At 48.4% G+C, this 17486-nt stretch overlaps 1 protein-coding gene across 1 annotated transcript in view; it reads right to left on the bottom strand.

The window, feature by feature from the left end:
* Window positions 1–2647: 2647 nt before the first annotated feature.
* CDH10 (cadherin 10) overlaps window positions 2648–17486 on the bottom strand; it is a 106884-nt gene continuing 92045 nt past the window's right edge. Inside the window, exons 8-13 of the mRNA XM_054164203.1 lie at window positions 15065–15318; window positions 11039–11175; window positions 9005–9126; window positions 5214–5322; window positions 4211–4462; window positions 2648–3484 (exon numbers count right to left, since the gene is read on the bottom strand). Coding sequence (XP_054020178.1) covers window positions 2991–3484; window positions 4211–4462; window positions 5214–5322; window positions 9005–9126; window positions 11039–11175; window positions 15065–15318 — 1368 coding nt within the window. The 3' untranslated portion in view covers window positions 2648–2990. The remainder of the gene's footprint in view (window positions 3485–4210; window positions 4463–5213; window positions 5323–9004; window positions 9127–11038; window positions 11176–15064; window positions 15319–17486) is intronic.

Raw genomic sequence — 17486 nt, 5'->3', positions numbered from 1 at the left:
GGCTTCAAACTAGAGCAGAAGCCACTTGGGGAACAAGTTCTGCACCAGGAGGGTGGTGGAGCGCTGGCACAGGTTGCCCAGGGAGGTGTTTGAGGCTCCATCCCTGGAGATATTCAAAGTGAGGCTGGACAGGGCTCTGGGCAACCTGATCTGGTTGAGGATGTCCCTGCTGAGTGCAGAGGGGGTTGGACTGGATGACCTTTGGAGGTTCCCTTCCAACCCAGAGCATTCTGTGATTCTATGACTCCATGATTCTGTGACTCCATGATTCTGTGATTCTATGGCTCAGAAAACAAAGACCCTTCCCACTGAGGCATCAAAGGGAATAGGATCAAGTCTACAGTTTTTAGGAGAAGTGACTGAGAAAGTTTATTTGGTCCATATGCAGCCAAGATCATTGCAGCAAGAGAGAAGGATGAGCCAGACCATTCTGGCATTCTGGGATTCTGTTATTCTCTGACTATGATTCTCTTATTCTCTGATTCTGATTCTCCTATTCTCTGATTGTGATTCTCTTACTCTCTGATTCTCTTATTCTCTGATTCTGATTCTCTGCTTTCTTGATTCTCTGATTCTGTGTTTCTCTTATTCTCTGTTTCTCTTATTCTCTAATTCTTCGATTCTCTGATTCTCTTATCCTCTTATCTGCTGTTTCTCTCATTCTCTGATTGTGATTCTCTGATTCTCTTACTCTCTGATTGTGATTTTCTCTTTCTCTTATTCTCATAGAATCATAGAATCAATAATCACCGAATCCCCAAGGTTGGAAAAGGCCTCAAACATCAAGTCCACCCTGTCACCCAACACCTCGTGACTACTAAATCATGGCACCAAGTGCCACATCCAATACCCTCTTGAACACCTCCACCACCTCCCTGGGCAGCACATTCCAATGGTTAACAACTCTCTCTGTAAAGAACTTTCTCTTCACCTCCAGCCTATACCTCCCCTGGCACAGCATGAGACTGTGTCCTCTTGTTCTGGTGCTGGGTGCCTGGGAGAAGAGACCAACCCCCAGCTGGCTACAACCTCCCTTCAGGGAGTTGGAGAGAGCAAGAAGGTCTCCCCTGAGCCTCCTCCTCTCCAGGTTAAACAACCCCAGCTCCCTCAGCCTCTCCTCATAGGGCTTGTGCTCAAGGCCTCACCCCAGACTCATTGCCCTTCTCTGATTCTGATTCTCTTATTCTTTGATTCCTTGATTGTGATTCTCTTATTCCCTGGTTCTGTGATTCTTTTATTCTCTTATTCTGTGATTCTTTTCTTCTCTGATTCTCTTATTTTCTGATTCTTTCAAATAGAATAGAATAGAATAGAATAGAATAGAATAAACCAGGTTGGAAGAGACTTTCAAGATCATCGTGTCCAGCCCATCATTCAACACCACCCAACCAACTAACCCATGGCACCAAGCACCCTATCAAGTCTCCTCCTGAACACCTCCAATGATGGTGACACCACCACCTCCTTGGGCAGCCCATTCCAATGGGCAGTCACGCTGTGTAAAACTTCCTCCTAACCTCCAGCCTAAACCTCCCCTGGCACAGCTTGAGACTGTGTCCTCTTGTTCTGGTGCTGGTTGCCTGGGAGAAGAGACCAACCCCCACCTGGCTACAACCTCCCTTCAGGTAGCTGTAGAGAGCAAGAAGGTCTCCCCTGAGCCTCCTCCTCTCCGGGCTAAGCAACCCCAGCTCCCTCAGCCTCTCCTCATAGGGCTGTGCTCGAGGCCTCTCCCCAGCCTTGTTGCCCTTCTCTTATTCTCTGATTCTGATTCTCTTATTCTCTGATCCTTTTATTCCCTTATCCTGTGATTCTTTCCTTCTCTGATTCCCTTATTTTCTGATTCTTTGGTTCTATGATTCTCTGAGTCTCTGATTCTCTTGCTCTATGCTTCTCTCATCCTCTGACTGACCGATTCCCTGGTTCTCTGGTTGATTCTCTGGCGCTCTGTTCCTCCGCCCCAAGCCTGGAGCTGAGCAGCAGAAGAGGCAGGCAGGAGTCAGCATAGTTGTAAAACCTGGTTTATTTCTTAAAAATAAATACAAAAATATAAATATAAAACATTGGCAGATAGAATCTGATGAAATGAAGTCGCAACCACTTGATTCTTGGGGGTGGGGGGCGTGGGGGGTGTTTTTTGTCTGTTTCTTTGTTTTTCTTCCTATTTTTTTTTTTGCTGTACTTTTCCGTTTGTCTCTTTTAAACCAGCTGCATGTTACACTTATTAACACCACGGGGACAGTTTTGCTTTCATTTCCATGGACAGCACAGGACACCTTGGAGTGTGTTGATTCATTTGTGTGTTTGTTAGGGACGGGTTGTTTTTCTTCTTTGCCATCTTCAAAAGCTGCGCTTGCAAGGATGGGGATGGGGAAAACAAAATCATAGTGATGGGTAGGTTCAGATGGGAGGTTAAGAAGAAGTTCTTCCCCAGGAGGGTGGTGAGAGACTGGCACAGGTTGCCCAGGGAGGTGGTGGAAGCCTCATGCCTGGAGGCTTTTAAGGCCAGGCTGGATGTGGCGGCGAGCAACCTGCTGTGGTGCGAGGCGTCCCTGCCCACGGCAGGGGGGTTGGGACTGGCTGAGCCTCGAGGTCCCTTCCAACCCTGACAATTCTGTGGTTCTCTGTACCTAGCAGAAGCAGGCTGGAAGTGAGGTGGGCCGAAGGGATTCCCGCCCTGTGCCAATTTCTGAAGGTCAAGGTATCATCTCTTTCCTTCCTATAGCAAAAAAATAACCAGACAACACTGAATTCCCACAGTTGGGGTTTTTTTTTTGGCTCTTGGAAAGTGACTCGATAAACTGCTGGAGATATTCCCAAGGTGGCCTCCGACGAGAAAGAACAAACGACAGCCACGGACAAGTTGAAGTGGAAAGGGAAACCTTTGTGCTGAGTGGCGGGGAGGGGGAGAAACCAAACCCAAAGCAATCCTCCTGAATGTTGAACACTGTCGAGTGCAGAAGGCGTCTGGGAGCAGAAGTCGCTCCTGCAGGTTAAGAGGCGTCCTTGTCGCTTTCCCCTCCGCCGTACATCTCGGCCAGCTTGTTAAAGCGGGGCCCCCACTCGCGGAGGTAGTCATAGTTCTGGTCTCCTTCGGTGGTGCCCGACTCCAAGGAGCTCAAGGACTCGGCGATGGAGTCGTTGCCTTCGTAGGCGTAGGTGGCCAGGGAGTCGTAGGGCGGCGCGGAGGGGTCGGTGTCGTGCTCCTTGAGCCTTTGGTTAATGAAATCCCGGACGTCCGTGTTGTCGGGGGCTGAAGGAGTCCTCCGTGGCACAAACAAGGTCTCGGGGAGGATGTCTCGCCGCAGCTTCTTGTCCTCCATGGCCGCGGGGTTCCGCAGCGTGCCGATGTCGAAGGCTTGGGTGTCCTCCTCGCCGCCGCCCTCGTCGTTGTAGCTCACGATGTTGTCCCTGATGTCCTCCTTGGAGAGGATCAAAGGCTCCTTCTTGCGTTGCCTCTTCAGAGCAGCAAACAGCACCACGATGACTTGAAGAGAAGAAACAGAGAAGGGATAAAGAGCTCTGCTTAAGCAATTTCTTACCGGCAAATCCATCAAGTGGCTCTGAGTAAGCTGATCTAGTCTGAGGGGTCCCTGCCCATGGCAGGGGGTTGGAGCTGGCTGAGCCTTGAGGCCCCTTCCAGCCCTGGCAATTGTGTGGTTCTGTGATGGCTGTCCCTCATATGATTTGAAGGAACCAGAAAACATTTAGTAGGACACTAACCCCTAGATAGAATAGAATAGAATAGAATAGAATAGAATAGAATAGAATAGGCCAGGTTGGAAGAGATCTTCAAGATCATCGTGTCCAACCCACCAACCAATCCAACCTACCTAAACAACTAACCCATGGCACCAAGCACCCCATCAAGTCTCCTCCTGAACACCTCCAGTGATGGTGACTCCACCCTCAGGCAGCCCATTCCAATGGGCAATCACTCTCTCTATGTAGAACTTCTTCCTAACATCCAACCTAAACCTCCCCAGTCCCTCTCTGCCTGGCTGCTCTCAGCCACTCTGCCCCCAGCCTGTAGCAGTGCCTGGGGTTGTTGTGGCCAATGTGCAGAACCTGGCACTTGGATGTGTTCAATCTCCTGCCCTCAGCCTCTGCCCATCTGTCCAGCCTGTCGACGTCCCTCTGTAGAGCTCTCCTACCCTGCAACAGATCAACACCTGCCCCCAACTTGGTGTTGTCTGCTGTTTCTTTGTCTTACCCAGCAGGATAATGATGCAGAGGAGGATGGCCACCAGTGCCCCCGTGCTGAGGCCAGCAGGCAGGAGCAAGGCCTCGGCGCTGCAGGACTGCATGTTGCCGCGGCTGTCGCAGGCACACACGCGGATGGTCAAGGTGCCAGTGCTGCTCTGGATGGGGTAGTCGTTGTCTGAGATCACCACTGGCAGGAGGTAAGTGCTTATTTCGTGTCGACTGAAGCCGTTCCTCCTCGTCAAGATCCTGGCAGTGTTGTCTGGGGGATGGAAAGACACTGATGTGGAGCATGGCACTAGGTGCAGCATTTATAGTGCAGAACACAGAGTTAACCAGGCTGGAAAAGACCTCAGAGATCACCAAGTCCAACCTAGCACCCAACACCATCTAATCAACTCCACCACAGCACCAAGGGCCTCATCCAGCCTCTTTTTAAACACTTCCAGTCATGGTGACTGCACCACCTCCCTGGGCAGCACATTCCAAGGGCAAATCTCTCTTGCTGGGAAGAATTTCTTCCTCACCTCCAGCCTAAGCCTCCCTTGGTGCAGCTTGAGACTGTGTCCTCTTGTTCTGGTGCTGGGTGCCTGGGAGAAGAGACCAACCCCCACCTGGCTACAACCTCCCCTCAGGGAGTTGGAGAGAGCAAGAAGGTCTCCCCTGAGCCTCCTCTTCTGCAGGCTAAGCAACCCCAGCTCCCTCAGCCTCTCCTCACAGGGCTGTGCTCCAGACCCCTCCCCAGTTTTGTTGCCCTTTGTTTGGCCTGGTTGGAGGGAGGTTTGTGAAAGCTTTGGCTTAAGGAGGTTTTGGAGAAGCATGGCCCATGGATTTCATTGTCTTTTATGTGCTTTTCACTGTGGTATGTGGGTAGGAGCAGTATTTCCTTTGCAATTTCTCTCCACTCCTCTTTAACTCCTTTGAGAAGAATTAGGGAGCTTGTCTTTCTCCTTAAGCCAAGCCAACCAGCCAGCTAAATTAAGCTCCTTCCCTACACCAGGTTTAAACTTTACCTTCATTATCCTGAACAGTGAAGTTAGGGTTAACAGCAGCTAAACTGAAGAAAAACTTCTGTCCACCAAGAGGGTCGTCTTTGTCTACTGCACTGATGGTTTGAATAAGCTGCAAGGGGAAAAAATCAAACATAGGATCATAGAATCAACAAGGTGGCAATAGACCTCAAAGATCATCAAGTCCAACCTGTCACCCAACACCTCCTGACTACTAAACCATGGCACCAAGTGCCACATCCAATCCCCTCTTGAACACCTCCAGGGATGGCGACTCCACTACCTCCCTGGGCAGCACATCCCAATGGCTAACAACTCTCTCTGTGAAGAGCTTTCTCCTCACCTCCAGCCTGAACTTCCCCTGGTGCAGCTTGAGACAACAACAAGAACAACAAAAAGCCTCAAATGCACCTTGGTTTCTGCTGCAGTTGTCTAATACAGTTGTCTAGAAAATTAGAAGTGTTAAGGGTACTTCCTCTTCAATCTGTACACATATTGACTTAAGACTTAACTGGTAGCCTAAGTTAACAAAATGTATCATGCAGGCTTCTCTGACAAGATCATTCACATGTTTCATGTGGTGGTAAATGGCAGGCATACACTTCCCAGCATCCCCAAACGACCACTTTTGGCCTCAGTCCTCCTCCCTTTTCTTCTTACAATCCACATTTATAGCTTTCTATAAATACATAAAAGCCCAACCATGTCCAAACTAGTTTTATCTGAAGCCTAACTTGGTTCAAGCCTTCATCTCCGATCTAAACCAATACCTAAGACAGCAATTTAGAGAGGGCTTAAGACAGGAATTCAGAGATCATCTAAGACAGGCATTCAGAGATCATCTAAGACAGGAATAGAGAGAACAACTAAGACAGAAATTCAGAGCTTTAAGGCAGGAATTCAGAGAATCCTCAAGACTGACATTCGGAGATCTAAGACAAGAATTAAGAGAATACTTAAGACAGGAATACAGAGAGCAACTCAGACAGGAAATCAGACATCTAAGACAGAGATTTAGAGATTTAGGACAGGAATTAGAGAACAGCTAAGACAGAAACTCAGAGATCATCTGAGACAAGAATTCAGAGAATAGCTAAGACAGGAATTCAGAGATCATCTGAGACAAGAATTCAGAAGACAAGAATTCAGACATCTAAGGCAGAGATTTAGAGATCTAGGACAGGAATTAGAGATCAGCTAAGACAGAAATTCAGAGGTCAGCTAAGGCAAGAATTCAGAGAACACCTAAGACAGAAATTAAGAGATCTAGGACAGAAATTAAGAGATCTAGGACAGGAGCTACAGAACAGCTAAGACAGGAATTCAGAGATCTAAGATAGAAATTAAGAGATCTAGAACAGGAGCTACAGAACAGCTAAGACAGGAATTCAGAGAACACCTAAGACAGAAATTGAGATATCTAAGACAGGAACTCAGAGAACAACTAAGACAGAAATTTAGAGATCTAGGACAGGAACTAGAGGACAGCTAAGACACCAATTCAGAGATCTAAGACAGGAATGCAGAGACCACTTGAGACAGAAATTGAGAGAATACCTAAACTAGAAATTCAGAGATCATCCAAGACAGAAATTCAGAGATCATCCAAGACAGAAATTCAGAGATCATCTAAGACAGGAATTCAGAGGTCATCTAAGACAGGAATTCAGAGGTCATCTAAGACAGGAATTCAGAGGTTGTTTTATATGTTGTTGTTGTTGTGATAAAAAAAGGCTATTTTATCAAACAGAGGTTTCTGAGAGGGAAGGCCACGTTTCAAATTCAATTTGCAAACAAAACTGCTTCTGAAACTAAAAAGGAAAGCCAAAAGAAAAGTGGCTCATTCTGTTTCCCACCCAGGAGTTCTCTGTGTTAGTAGACAGAGCTGCACCAACTAATATTCCTGAGGTGAAGAATGCCAGTGGGATTAAATAGAGTGTATAGGGGACAGACTTGCAGCTCTTCTCTTGTAGCACTCTTCACAGCTGCAGCAGCTCAGAGCTGGATGAGAATTTGGTGTCTCAGTTCTCAGAGTAAACCAAATTAGGTCGGCTGAGTTCCTTGAGTGCTTTGCTGCAATGCCTACAGAAAAAGACTTGGGGTCTTTTGGGGTGAAGTAAGAGCAAGCCCTTTGTCAACATCGCTTTGGCTGTCAGCTAAATGAATGGGTGGCTTCTTTTTTGACTGAGGATTTTTTTACACCTAAGTGATGCAGAAATGCCATTTCCCGAGCAAAATGCAGTGGGCTTGATTTATTTCTTGCTTTACCTCAGAGTGGGGGTTTTGTTCTATACCACTGAATTAAATGCTGTACCTAGAGCTGATTTTTATTGTGTGTGTCCATGTAGCCATGAGCGCTCAGCTGGGTTTCCACTTTATTTTCATCTTGTCTTTATTTAGCTTCGTTTTTCATGTCATATTTGTTCAGTTGGATTTTCAGTTCAAAATCCAAAAGTAGGTTAAGGAAGAGAGGAGAGGAGAGGAGACTCAAGGAGAGGAGAATCAAGGAGAGGAGAGGAGACTCAAGGAGAGGAGAGGAGACTCAAGGAGAGGAGAATCGAGGAGAGGAGAGGAGAATTGAGGAGAGGAGAGGAGACTCAAGGAGAGGAGAATCGAGGAGAGGAGAGGAGACTCGAGGAGAGGAGAGGAGAGTCAAGGAGAGGAGAGGAGACTCAAGGAGAGGAGACTCGAGGAGAAGAGAGGAGAATCGAGGAGAGGAGAGGAGAGAAAAAGAGAAAAAAAGATAAAAGAAAAAGAAAAAAGAACAAGAAAAGGGAAAAGAAAAGAGAAAAAGAAAATGGTAAAAAAAAAAAGATAAAGAAAAAAAGAAAAAGAAAGAGAAAAAAAGGGAAAAAAAAAGAAAAGGAAAAGGAAAAAAGTAAAATAAAAAAGATAAAAAGAAAAATATAAAAGAGGATAAAAAAGAAAGTAAAGGAAAAAGGAAGAGGAGAAGGAGAAGGAGAAGGAGAAGGAGAAGGAGAAGGAGAAGGAGAAGGAGAAGGAGAAGGAGAAGGAGAAGGAGAAGGAGAAGGAGAAGGAGAAGGAGAAGGAGAAGGAGAAGGAGAAGGAGAAGGAGAAGGAGAAGGAGAAGGAGGAGGAGGAGGAGGAGGAGGAGGAGGAGAAGGAGGAGGAGGAGGAGGAGAAGGAAAAGGAGGAGGAGGAGGAGGAGAAGGAAAAGGAGGAGGAGGAGGAGGAGAAGGAGAAGGAGGAGAAGGAGAAGGAGGAGGAGGAGAAGGAGAAGGAGGAGGAGGAGGAGGAGGAGGAGAAGGAAAAGGAGGAGGAGGAGGAGGAGAAGGAGAAGGAGGAGAAGGAGAAGGAGGAGGAGGAGGAGGAGAAGGAGAAGGAGGAGAAGGAGAAGGAGGAGGAGGAGGAGGAGAAGGAGGAAAAGGAATTCACAGACAGATGTAGATGCCTGGAACTGGAGCAGCCATCAGCATGGACTGAACTACAGCTGAATTCTGCTGTTTGAGCATCGCTGAAAATACAAATCCAAGCTTTTAGGTCTAACCTCTTCCTTTGTGAAGATAACAGCAAATTTGTTTGTGTCTCTTGGGCATCCCTAGTGACAATTTAACAGCAGTGCAGGGCTGGCTAGAGAAAAGCAATTCACACACTGCTGATGCTGCAATAAAGTCAGGTTCTGCTCTCAGCCTCAAATAGAGACCCTACTTTGCTTGCGTTTTTAGCACTTCAGTACTTATTTTTCAACACCATTTTTTCCCCAAGCAAGATCAATCTGCAGCTGAATGCTGCAGCAAAGGTGGATGGTGGGGAGTCTTTCCTCCAAGCCATACCTGTCCAGCTCTTGCATTTTCACAGACAAAGGTATCGTAGAAGACAGCAAACTGGGGGGCGTTGTCGTTGACATCCAAAATCCTCACGTAGACAGGCACACGAGTGGTGTCTTTGGGGTTGTCTGACAGGAGAAAAGAGAATTGAAACGGAGTTAGTGTCCTGCTAAATGTTTTCTGGTTTCTTTCCAATCATATGAGGAACAGACATCACACAATCACACAATTGTCAGGGCTGGAAGGGACCTCGAGGATCAGCCAGTCCCAACCCCCCCGCCATGGGCAGGGACACCTCACACCACAGCAGGTTGCTCACAGCCACCTCCAGCCTGGCTGCAAACACCTCCAGGCTGGAGGCTTCCAACACCTCCCTGGGCAGCCTGTGCCAGTTTCTCACCACCCTCATGGAGAACAACTTCTTCCTAATGCCTAATTTAACTCTCCCCTCCTCTAGCTTGGATCCATTCCCCCTGGTACTATCACTACCTGACATCATAAAAAGTCTATGACTCTGTGATTGTGATTCTATGACTCTATGACTCCATGCTTCAATGAATCCATGACTCCATGGTTCCATAACTCTATGACTCCATGACTCCATTAGTCTGTGATTCTATGACACTGATTCTATGACTCCATGATTCTTTGACTCTATGAGTTTATTATTCTATGATGCTGTGACTCTGTGATTCTATAACTCTATGACTTCATGCTTCCATGATTCTATGACTCTGACTCCATGATTCCATGATTCTATGACTCAATGACTCTATGATTCCATGACTCCATGATTCTATGACTCTATGACTCTGTGACTCTGTGACTCTATGACACTATGAATCTATGACTCTATGATTCTATGACTCTATGACTCTATGACTCTATGACTCTATGGGGATTTGATGGGGTGCTTGGTACCATGGTTTAGTTGTTTAGGTGGGTTGGATTGGTTGATGGGTTGGATGTGATGATCTTGAAGGTCTCTTCCAACCTGGTTTATTCTATTCTATTCTATGACTCTATGTCTCTATGATTCTATGACTCTATAACTCTATGACTCTATGATTCTATGACTCTATGCTTCTATAACTCCACAATTCCATGACTCCATGACTCAATGATTCTATACTTCTATGATTCTGTGACAATGCAAGAGCAAAAGCATCTTTTTCTTCCCTTTCACAAATAGCAGCTACAGGGGGTCCTCACTGCAACCAGCCTGTTAGCCTGCACTGCAGAAATGAGGCCATGCAGGCTAAGAATGCTTAATTGGCTGGACACAATGTTCCACTTAGTTCTCTGCAGCATGGCTCTTCCCAGCCATCTTTCACTGCTCATCAGCAGTATTTTTGACTTTATTGCTGTCTACAGCTGCCTGAAGGGAGGTTGTAGCCAGGTGGGGGTTGGTCTCTTCTAGGCAACCAGCACTAGAGCAAGAGGACACAGTCTCAAGCTGCACCAGGGGAAGTTTAGGCTGGAGGTGAGGAGAAAGTTCTTCCCAGAAAGAGAGATTGACCATTGGGATGTGCTGCCCAGGGAGGTGGTGGAGTCACCATCACTGGAGTACTGGATGTGGCACTTGGAGCCATGGCTGAGTTGTCAGGAGGTGTTAGGTATTAGGCAATAGCTTGGACTCGATGATCTCTGAGGTCTTTTCCAACCTGGTTGATCCCATGCTAAAACTGTAGATTACTACCCTGATCTCTGCTACTTAAACAGCAAAATCATGACACTGCTACCAAAGAAGAGGAAGAACACACAAGTGTCCCACTATTACTATTTAGTGGAGCCACTGGAGCTGGAGATTGAAGGTCAGTCGTGGAAGCAGGTGAGGAGAAGCAGCAGCGAGGAGACAGCTGCTGTTGCCAACCCCCAATTTGCTTTCCCAGAATATCTAAAGAGAGGGATACAGGGTGTGGGGGGGAAGGAAGGGAGGTGCTTGGGGTTTTTTTTCACTGCTTTCTCCTCCTGAAGTCACAGCTGGAGATTTGCAAGGCTAAGGGAAACTGAAAGGGAAAAGGGAGCAAATTGGCTTACTGATCTCAGCTGCTATGACGCTCAGATTGTGCCACTGCGATACCTCGCGGTCCAGGGGCTTCGAGGTGTAGATGGAGCCATTGCCAGCGTGGATGTTAAAGATCCTGTCAAGGTCAGTGTGGCGATCCAGAGAAAACCTGGAAGTGATGAAGAAAGGGGAAAAAAGTCATTGCCAGGATCACAGAATTGCCAGAGTTGGAAGGGAGCTCGAGCAGCATCGAGTTGCAACCCCCCTGCCATGGAATAACACAGAATACAGAATTGACCAGGCTGGAAAAGACCTCAGAGATCATCCAGTCCAACCTGTCACCCAACACCATCTGATCACCCAAACCATGGCACCAAGTGCCTCATCCAGGCTCTACTTGAACACCTCCAGGGATGGTGACTCCACCACCTCCCTGGGCAGCACATCCCAGTGGCCAATCTCTCTTGCTGGGGAGAATTTCTTCCTGACATCCAGGCTAAACCTCCGCTGGCACAGCCTGAGACAGTGTCCTCTTGTTCTGGTGCTGGTTGCCTGGGAGAAGAGACCAACCCCCACCTGGCTACAACCTCCCTTCAGGTAGTTGTAGAGAACAAGAAGGTCTCCTCTGATGCTTTTGAACTTCTGATACCACACCAAGCAAAATTTAATAGATTCAAACTAAATGACAAAAATATTAGAATCACAGAATGATTAGGGCTGGAAGGGAGCTCAAGGCTCAGCCAGTCCCAACCCCCTGCCACGGGCAGGGACACCTCACACCACAGCAGGTTGCTCACAGCCACCTCCAGCCTGGCTGCAAACACCTCCAGGGATGAGGCTTCCACCACCTCCCTGGGCAGCCTGTGCCAGGCTCTCACCACCCTCATGGGCAACAACTTCTTCCTCACAGCCAATCTCAATCTCCCCATTTCTAGTTCTGTTCCATTCTCCCTGCTCCTGTCCCTCCCTGACACCCTCCAAAGTCCCTCCCCAGCTTTCTTGTAGCCCCTTTCAGATGCTGGAAGGCCACAATGAGGTCTCCTGGGAGCCTTCTCCTCTCCAGCCTGCACAACCCCAACTCCCTCAGTCTGTCCTCACAGTAGAGCAGCTCCAGCCCTCTGCTTCTCCTCGTGGCCCTTCCCTGGACACCTTCCAGCACACGGAAGCAAGCATCCCTTTAACAAGCCAGCAGAGATTTGGGTTCCATGTGAAGCATTCCAAAGGCTGGTTCTTGAGAAGAGACACTGAGATTCTGGAAACACTTAGGAAACTCTCCAGGTTAGCTTCACAGGGCGAGGAATAAAGGTCGAGGATTGCATAAACCTAGCAGGATGCTGCCACTTGTGCTGATCTGAGCTTTCCCAGACATGGATGAGAATCAGAAAATAAAACCAATAAAATTAAAAAGATACAACAAAAATAAAAGTCAGGATTTCAATATCATAATTAAAGGATTGATTCAGTGCTGAAAGGAAAATTGTCTTTGATGCACTGCTCCTTCAGCCTGAGACTGACAGCTAATTTAGGAGCCTTTCAAAAGCATTGCTACAAGCTCAGCTCCTACACCTCAGGGGATATTAATTTACCAGAGAGCAAGTTACAATAAATAAACTAAATAATAAAAATCACACAAAAAATAGGCTTGCATGGAGAAAGCTGAAGAATAGTTGCACTGGCAGCCCAAAGAGACAACCACATCCTGGGCTGCAGCGAGAGAAGCAGAGCCAGCAGGGCCAGGGAGGGGATTCTGCCCCTCTGCTCCACTCTGCTGAGACCACAGCTGCAGCTCTGGGGCCAGCTCTGGAGCCTCTGTGCCAGGAAGGCTCTGGAGGGGCTGGAAGGTGTCCAGAGCAGGGCCAGGAGGAGGAGCAGAGGGCTGGAGCTGCTCTGCTGTGAGGACAGACTGAGGGAGTTGTGGTTGTGCAGGCTGGAGAGGAGAAGGCTCCCAGGAGACCTCATTGTGGCCTTCCAGCATCTGAAGGGGGCTCCAAGAAAGCTGGGGAGGGACTTTTGAGGGTGTCAGGGAGTGATAGGAGCAGGGGGGATGGAAAATAAGTTCTAAAATGGGTAGATTCAGATTGGCTGTGAGTGAGAAGTTGTTGCCCATGAGGGTGGTGAGAGCCTGGCACAGGCTGCCCAGGGAGGTGGTGGAAGCCTCCTGCCTGGAGGTGTTTGCAGCCAGGCTGGAGGTGGCTGTGAGCAACCTGCTGTGGTGTGAGGTGTCCCTGCCCATGGCAGGGGGTTGGGACTGGCTGATCCTTGAGGTCCCTTCCAGCCCTGACATTTCTATGATCCTATGAATATCCTGGTGTGGAAGGATCTTCTGTGTCACTATGGCTGCAGAACTTCTGCAGGCAAAACTTTGTTCCTGCCCAGTATGGCAGAATGTCAACCTAGAATCAGAAGATTTCCTTTGCTCTTCATGTTTGCTAATGTGGAACACTGCCTTCAAAGCTAGGGGTTGAACCTTTGATGTGGAATTAAATGTAGAAGTCAAGCATTTATTGAAGTACCTGGTGGAACTGAGGCAACAAAACCAGAAGGAGGCAGATAGTACCCTTGTGGGCAAAACATGTTCATGCTTCCATGAACTTTTATGAGTAATTTAAAGAAGTTCACCAAACATCTGTTTTTTACTGACTCCAATCACAGAATTGTCCAGGGTTGGAAGGGATCTCAAGGCTCAGCCAGTTCCAACCCCCCTGCGATGGGCAGGGACACCTCACACCACAGCAGGTTGCTCACAGCCACCTCCAGCCTGGCTGCAAACACCTCCAGGCAGGAGGCTTCCACCACTGAAATATTCACAGAATCACAGAACATTTGGGGTTGGGAAGGACCTTGAAAGCTCATTCACTCCAACTCCCCTGCCAGAGCAGGGGCACCCAGAGCAGCTCACACAGGAACACAGCCAGGTGGGGTTGGAATATCTGCAGAGAGGGAGACTCACCAACCACCCTGGGCAGCCTGCTCCAGGCCTCTGGCATCCTCTCAGGGAAAATATTTCTCCTCCTGTGTCCATGGCACTTCCTCTGGCTCAGCTTCCAGCACTGCCCCTTGGGCTGGCATTGGGCAGCCCCCAGCAGAGCCTGGCTCCAGCCTCTGGGCACTGCCCCTGCACAGCTTTAGCCCCAGCAAGGAGCTCACCTCTCAGGCTCCTCCTCTCCAAGCTGCAGAGCCCTCAGCTCCCTCAGGCTCTGCTCCTGAGGAAGATCTTCCACTGCCTGCAGCATCTCTGTGCCTCTGTGCTGGACTCTCTCCAGCACGTCCCTGAGCTCCTTCTTGAGCTGAGGGGCCCAGAACTGGACACAGGATTCCAGATGTGGCCTCACCAGGACAGAGTAGGGGGGAAGGAGATCCTCTCTGACCTATTTACCACAGCCCTTCAAACCCACCCCAGATGGATATTAGCCCTGTTTTGGGGGAGTTTAAGAAAGAAAACACTTCTTGTGTTTCTTGTGTGAATGGCTGCTCCCTGAGGTATCTGCAGGCACCTGGGCCACTAGTAAATGACAGAAAGAAAAGCGTCAAGCAACCAGCACCAGAACATTGGACACAGTCTCAAGCTGTGCCAGGGGAGGTTTAGGCTGGAGGTGAGGAAGAAATTCTTCCCAGCAAGAGAGATTGGCCACTGGGATGTGCTGCCCAGGGAGGTGGTGGAGTCCCCATCCCTGGAGATGTTTAGGAAGAGCCTGGATGAGGCACTTGGTGCCATGGTTGAGTTGATTAGATGGTGTTGGGTGAGAGGTTGGACTTGATGATCTCTGAGGTCTTTTCCAACCTGGTTAATTCTCTATTCTCTATTGTCTGTTCTCTGTTCTCTCTTCTCTTCTCTTCTCTCTTCTCTTCTCGTCTTCTCCTATTTTATTCTGCTCTATTCTATTCTATTCTGCTCCATTCTATTCTATTCTATTCTGCTCTATTCTATTCTATTCTATTCTGCTCTATTCTATTCTATTCTACTCTATTCTTCCTGTGCACAAGGTGGCATGAAGATTCACCTACATTCTCCTTAATCCCTTTAGCAACTGCTGTGTGTACAGAGACTGAGCTCTCACCTGATTGGGCTTGAGGACGAGTCGGGATCCCGAGCCATTACTGTTCCTATGATTGTCCCCAGCTCAATATCTTCATGCACCTCAAAGAGGTAAGAGGACCTGCTGAAGACTGGAGGTTCATCTACATCTTCTACAGAGATTTTCACAATGGTGGTGTCTTTGAAAGGGCCAAGGTAATAGAAGCGTGGATCCACGTGGGTGTTCTCAGCTTCCACTTTCAGGGTATAAAGTCTTCTGGTCTCATAGTCCAGTGGCTGGAAATGAAGGTGATGACCAAGCTGATTAATTTACATCAGACAGTGACAGATGTTGGCCTATATACACAATGGAAAGTGAAGACAATCAGCTCTACCACTGCTCTCAGACAGGATCAGCTCTATCACTGCTCTCAGACAGGATCAGCTCTACTTCTGCTCTCAGACAGGATCAGCTCTACCACTGCTCTCAGACAGGATCAGCTCTATCACTGCTCTCAGACAGGATCAGCTCTACCACTGCTCTCAGACAGGATCAGCTCTACCACTGCTCTCAGACAGGATCAGCTCTATCACTGCTCTCAGACAGGATCAGCTCTACCACTGCTCTCAGACAGGATCAGCTCTATCACTGCTCTCAGACAGGATCAGCTCTACCACTGCTCTCAGACAGGATCAGCTCTACCACTGCTCTCAGACAGGATCAGCTCTATCACTGCTCTCAGACAGGATCAGCTCTATCACTGCTCTCAGACAGGATCAGCTCTATCACTGCTCTCAGACAGGATCAGCTCTATCACTGCTCTCAGACAGGATCAGCTCTACCACTGCTCTCAGACAGGATCAGCTCTATCACTGCTCTCAGACAGGATCAGCTCTATCACTGTTCTCAGACAGGATCAGCTCTACCACTGCTCTCAGACAGGATCAGCTCTACCACTGCTCTCAGACAGGATCAGCTCTACCACTGCTCTCAGACAGGATCAGCTCTATCACTGTTCTCAGACAGGATCAGCTCTACCACTGCTCTCAGACAGGATCAGCTCTACCACTGCTCTCAGACAGGGGTTGGAGGAACCTCAACACAGCTAGATTTTTCCATAGCACAGGGATTGTTTTCCCTTATTAAAAATGACCTTTGATTGGAAGGGACTCCAGAGATCATCTACTCCAACTTCCCTGCCAGAGGCAGGGATGCCTCTCAGCTAGACTTGGTTGGCTCAAGGCCTCATCCAGCTTGGCCTTAAACACCCCCAGAGAGGAGGAATCCACAGCCTCCCTAGGAAATCTGTTCCAGCATCTCTCCAACCTCTTACCGAAGAACTTCTTCCTCAGCTCCAGTCTAACCCTGATGTCCCTCAGCATCAAACCATTCCCCCTTGGCCTGTCTCTAGACACCCTCAGGAAAAGTCCCTCTGCAGCCCTCCTGTAGGATCCCTTCAAGTATTGGAAGGCAACTCCAAGGTCCCCCTGGAGCCTTCACTTCTCCAGCTCCCTCATCCTGTTCCCATGGCAGAGCTGCTCCAGCCCTTGCATCATCTTTGTGGCCCTCCTCTGAGCTTGGTCCAACAATTCTACATCCTTTTTATGCTGGGGACACCAGAACTGAAGGCATTATTGGAGGTGGGATCTCTTCTTACCTTCTTATTTTCAACTTTAAAATAAGTTACTAATTATTTAATGATATTTTTGCTGCTGTTTGACAAGAATTATGGATTGCAAACAATCATAAAAAACACTTAAAGTACTTGAAACACAGACTTGAAGTACAGACATTTCAGAACAAGGTCCTTAATATTTACTTCTTAGGAAATCCTATAAACTCTTGGATACTCAAAGTAGTTTGAGTATCCTTACTGCCAAAGAAAGGGCAACGAGGCTGGGGAGGGGTCTGGAGCACAGCCCTGTGAGGAGAGGCTGAGGGAGCTGGGGTTGCTTAGCCTGCAGAAGAGGAGGCTCAGGGGAGACCTTCTTGCTCTCTACAACTCCATGAAGAGAGATTGTAGCCAGGTGGGGGTTGGTCTCTTCTCCCAGGCACCCAGCACCAGAACAAGAGGACACAGTCTCAAGCTGTGCCAGGGGAAGTTGAGGCTGGAGGTGAGGAAGAAATTCTTCCCAGCAAGAGAGATTGGCCATGGGAATGTGCTGCCCAGGGAGGTGGTGGAGTCCCCATCCCTGGAGATGTTTAAAAAGAGCCTGGATGAGGCCCTTGGTGCCATGGTTAAGTTGATCAGATGGTGTTGGGTGCTAGGTTGGACTTAGTGATCTCTGAGGTCTTTTCCAGCCTGGTTAATTCTTTTCTAATTGTGCTCCAATGAGCACTTGCAGCCCTGAAAGGAAATCACCTCCTGGGCTGCAGCAAGAGAAGTGTGGCCAGCAGGGCCAGGGAGGGGATTCTGCCCCTCTGCTCTGCTCTGTTCTGCTCTGGTGAGATCCCAACTGGAGCT

Source organism: Dryobates pubescens, chromosome 9, assembly GCF_014839835.1.
Source record: "Dryobates pubescens isolate bDryPub1 chromosome 9, bDryPub1.pri, whole genome shotgun sequence".
In the NCBI taxonomy this organism is placed as follows: domain Eukaryota; kingdom Metazoa; phylum Chordata; class Aves; order Piciformes; family Picidae; genus Dryobates; species Dryobates pubescens.
This window is presented reverse-complemented; position numbering and strand designations above follow the sequence as displayed.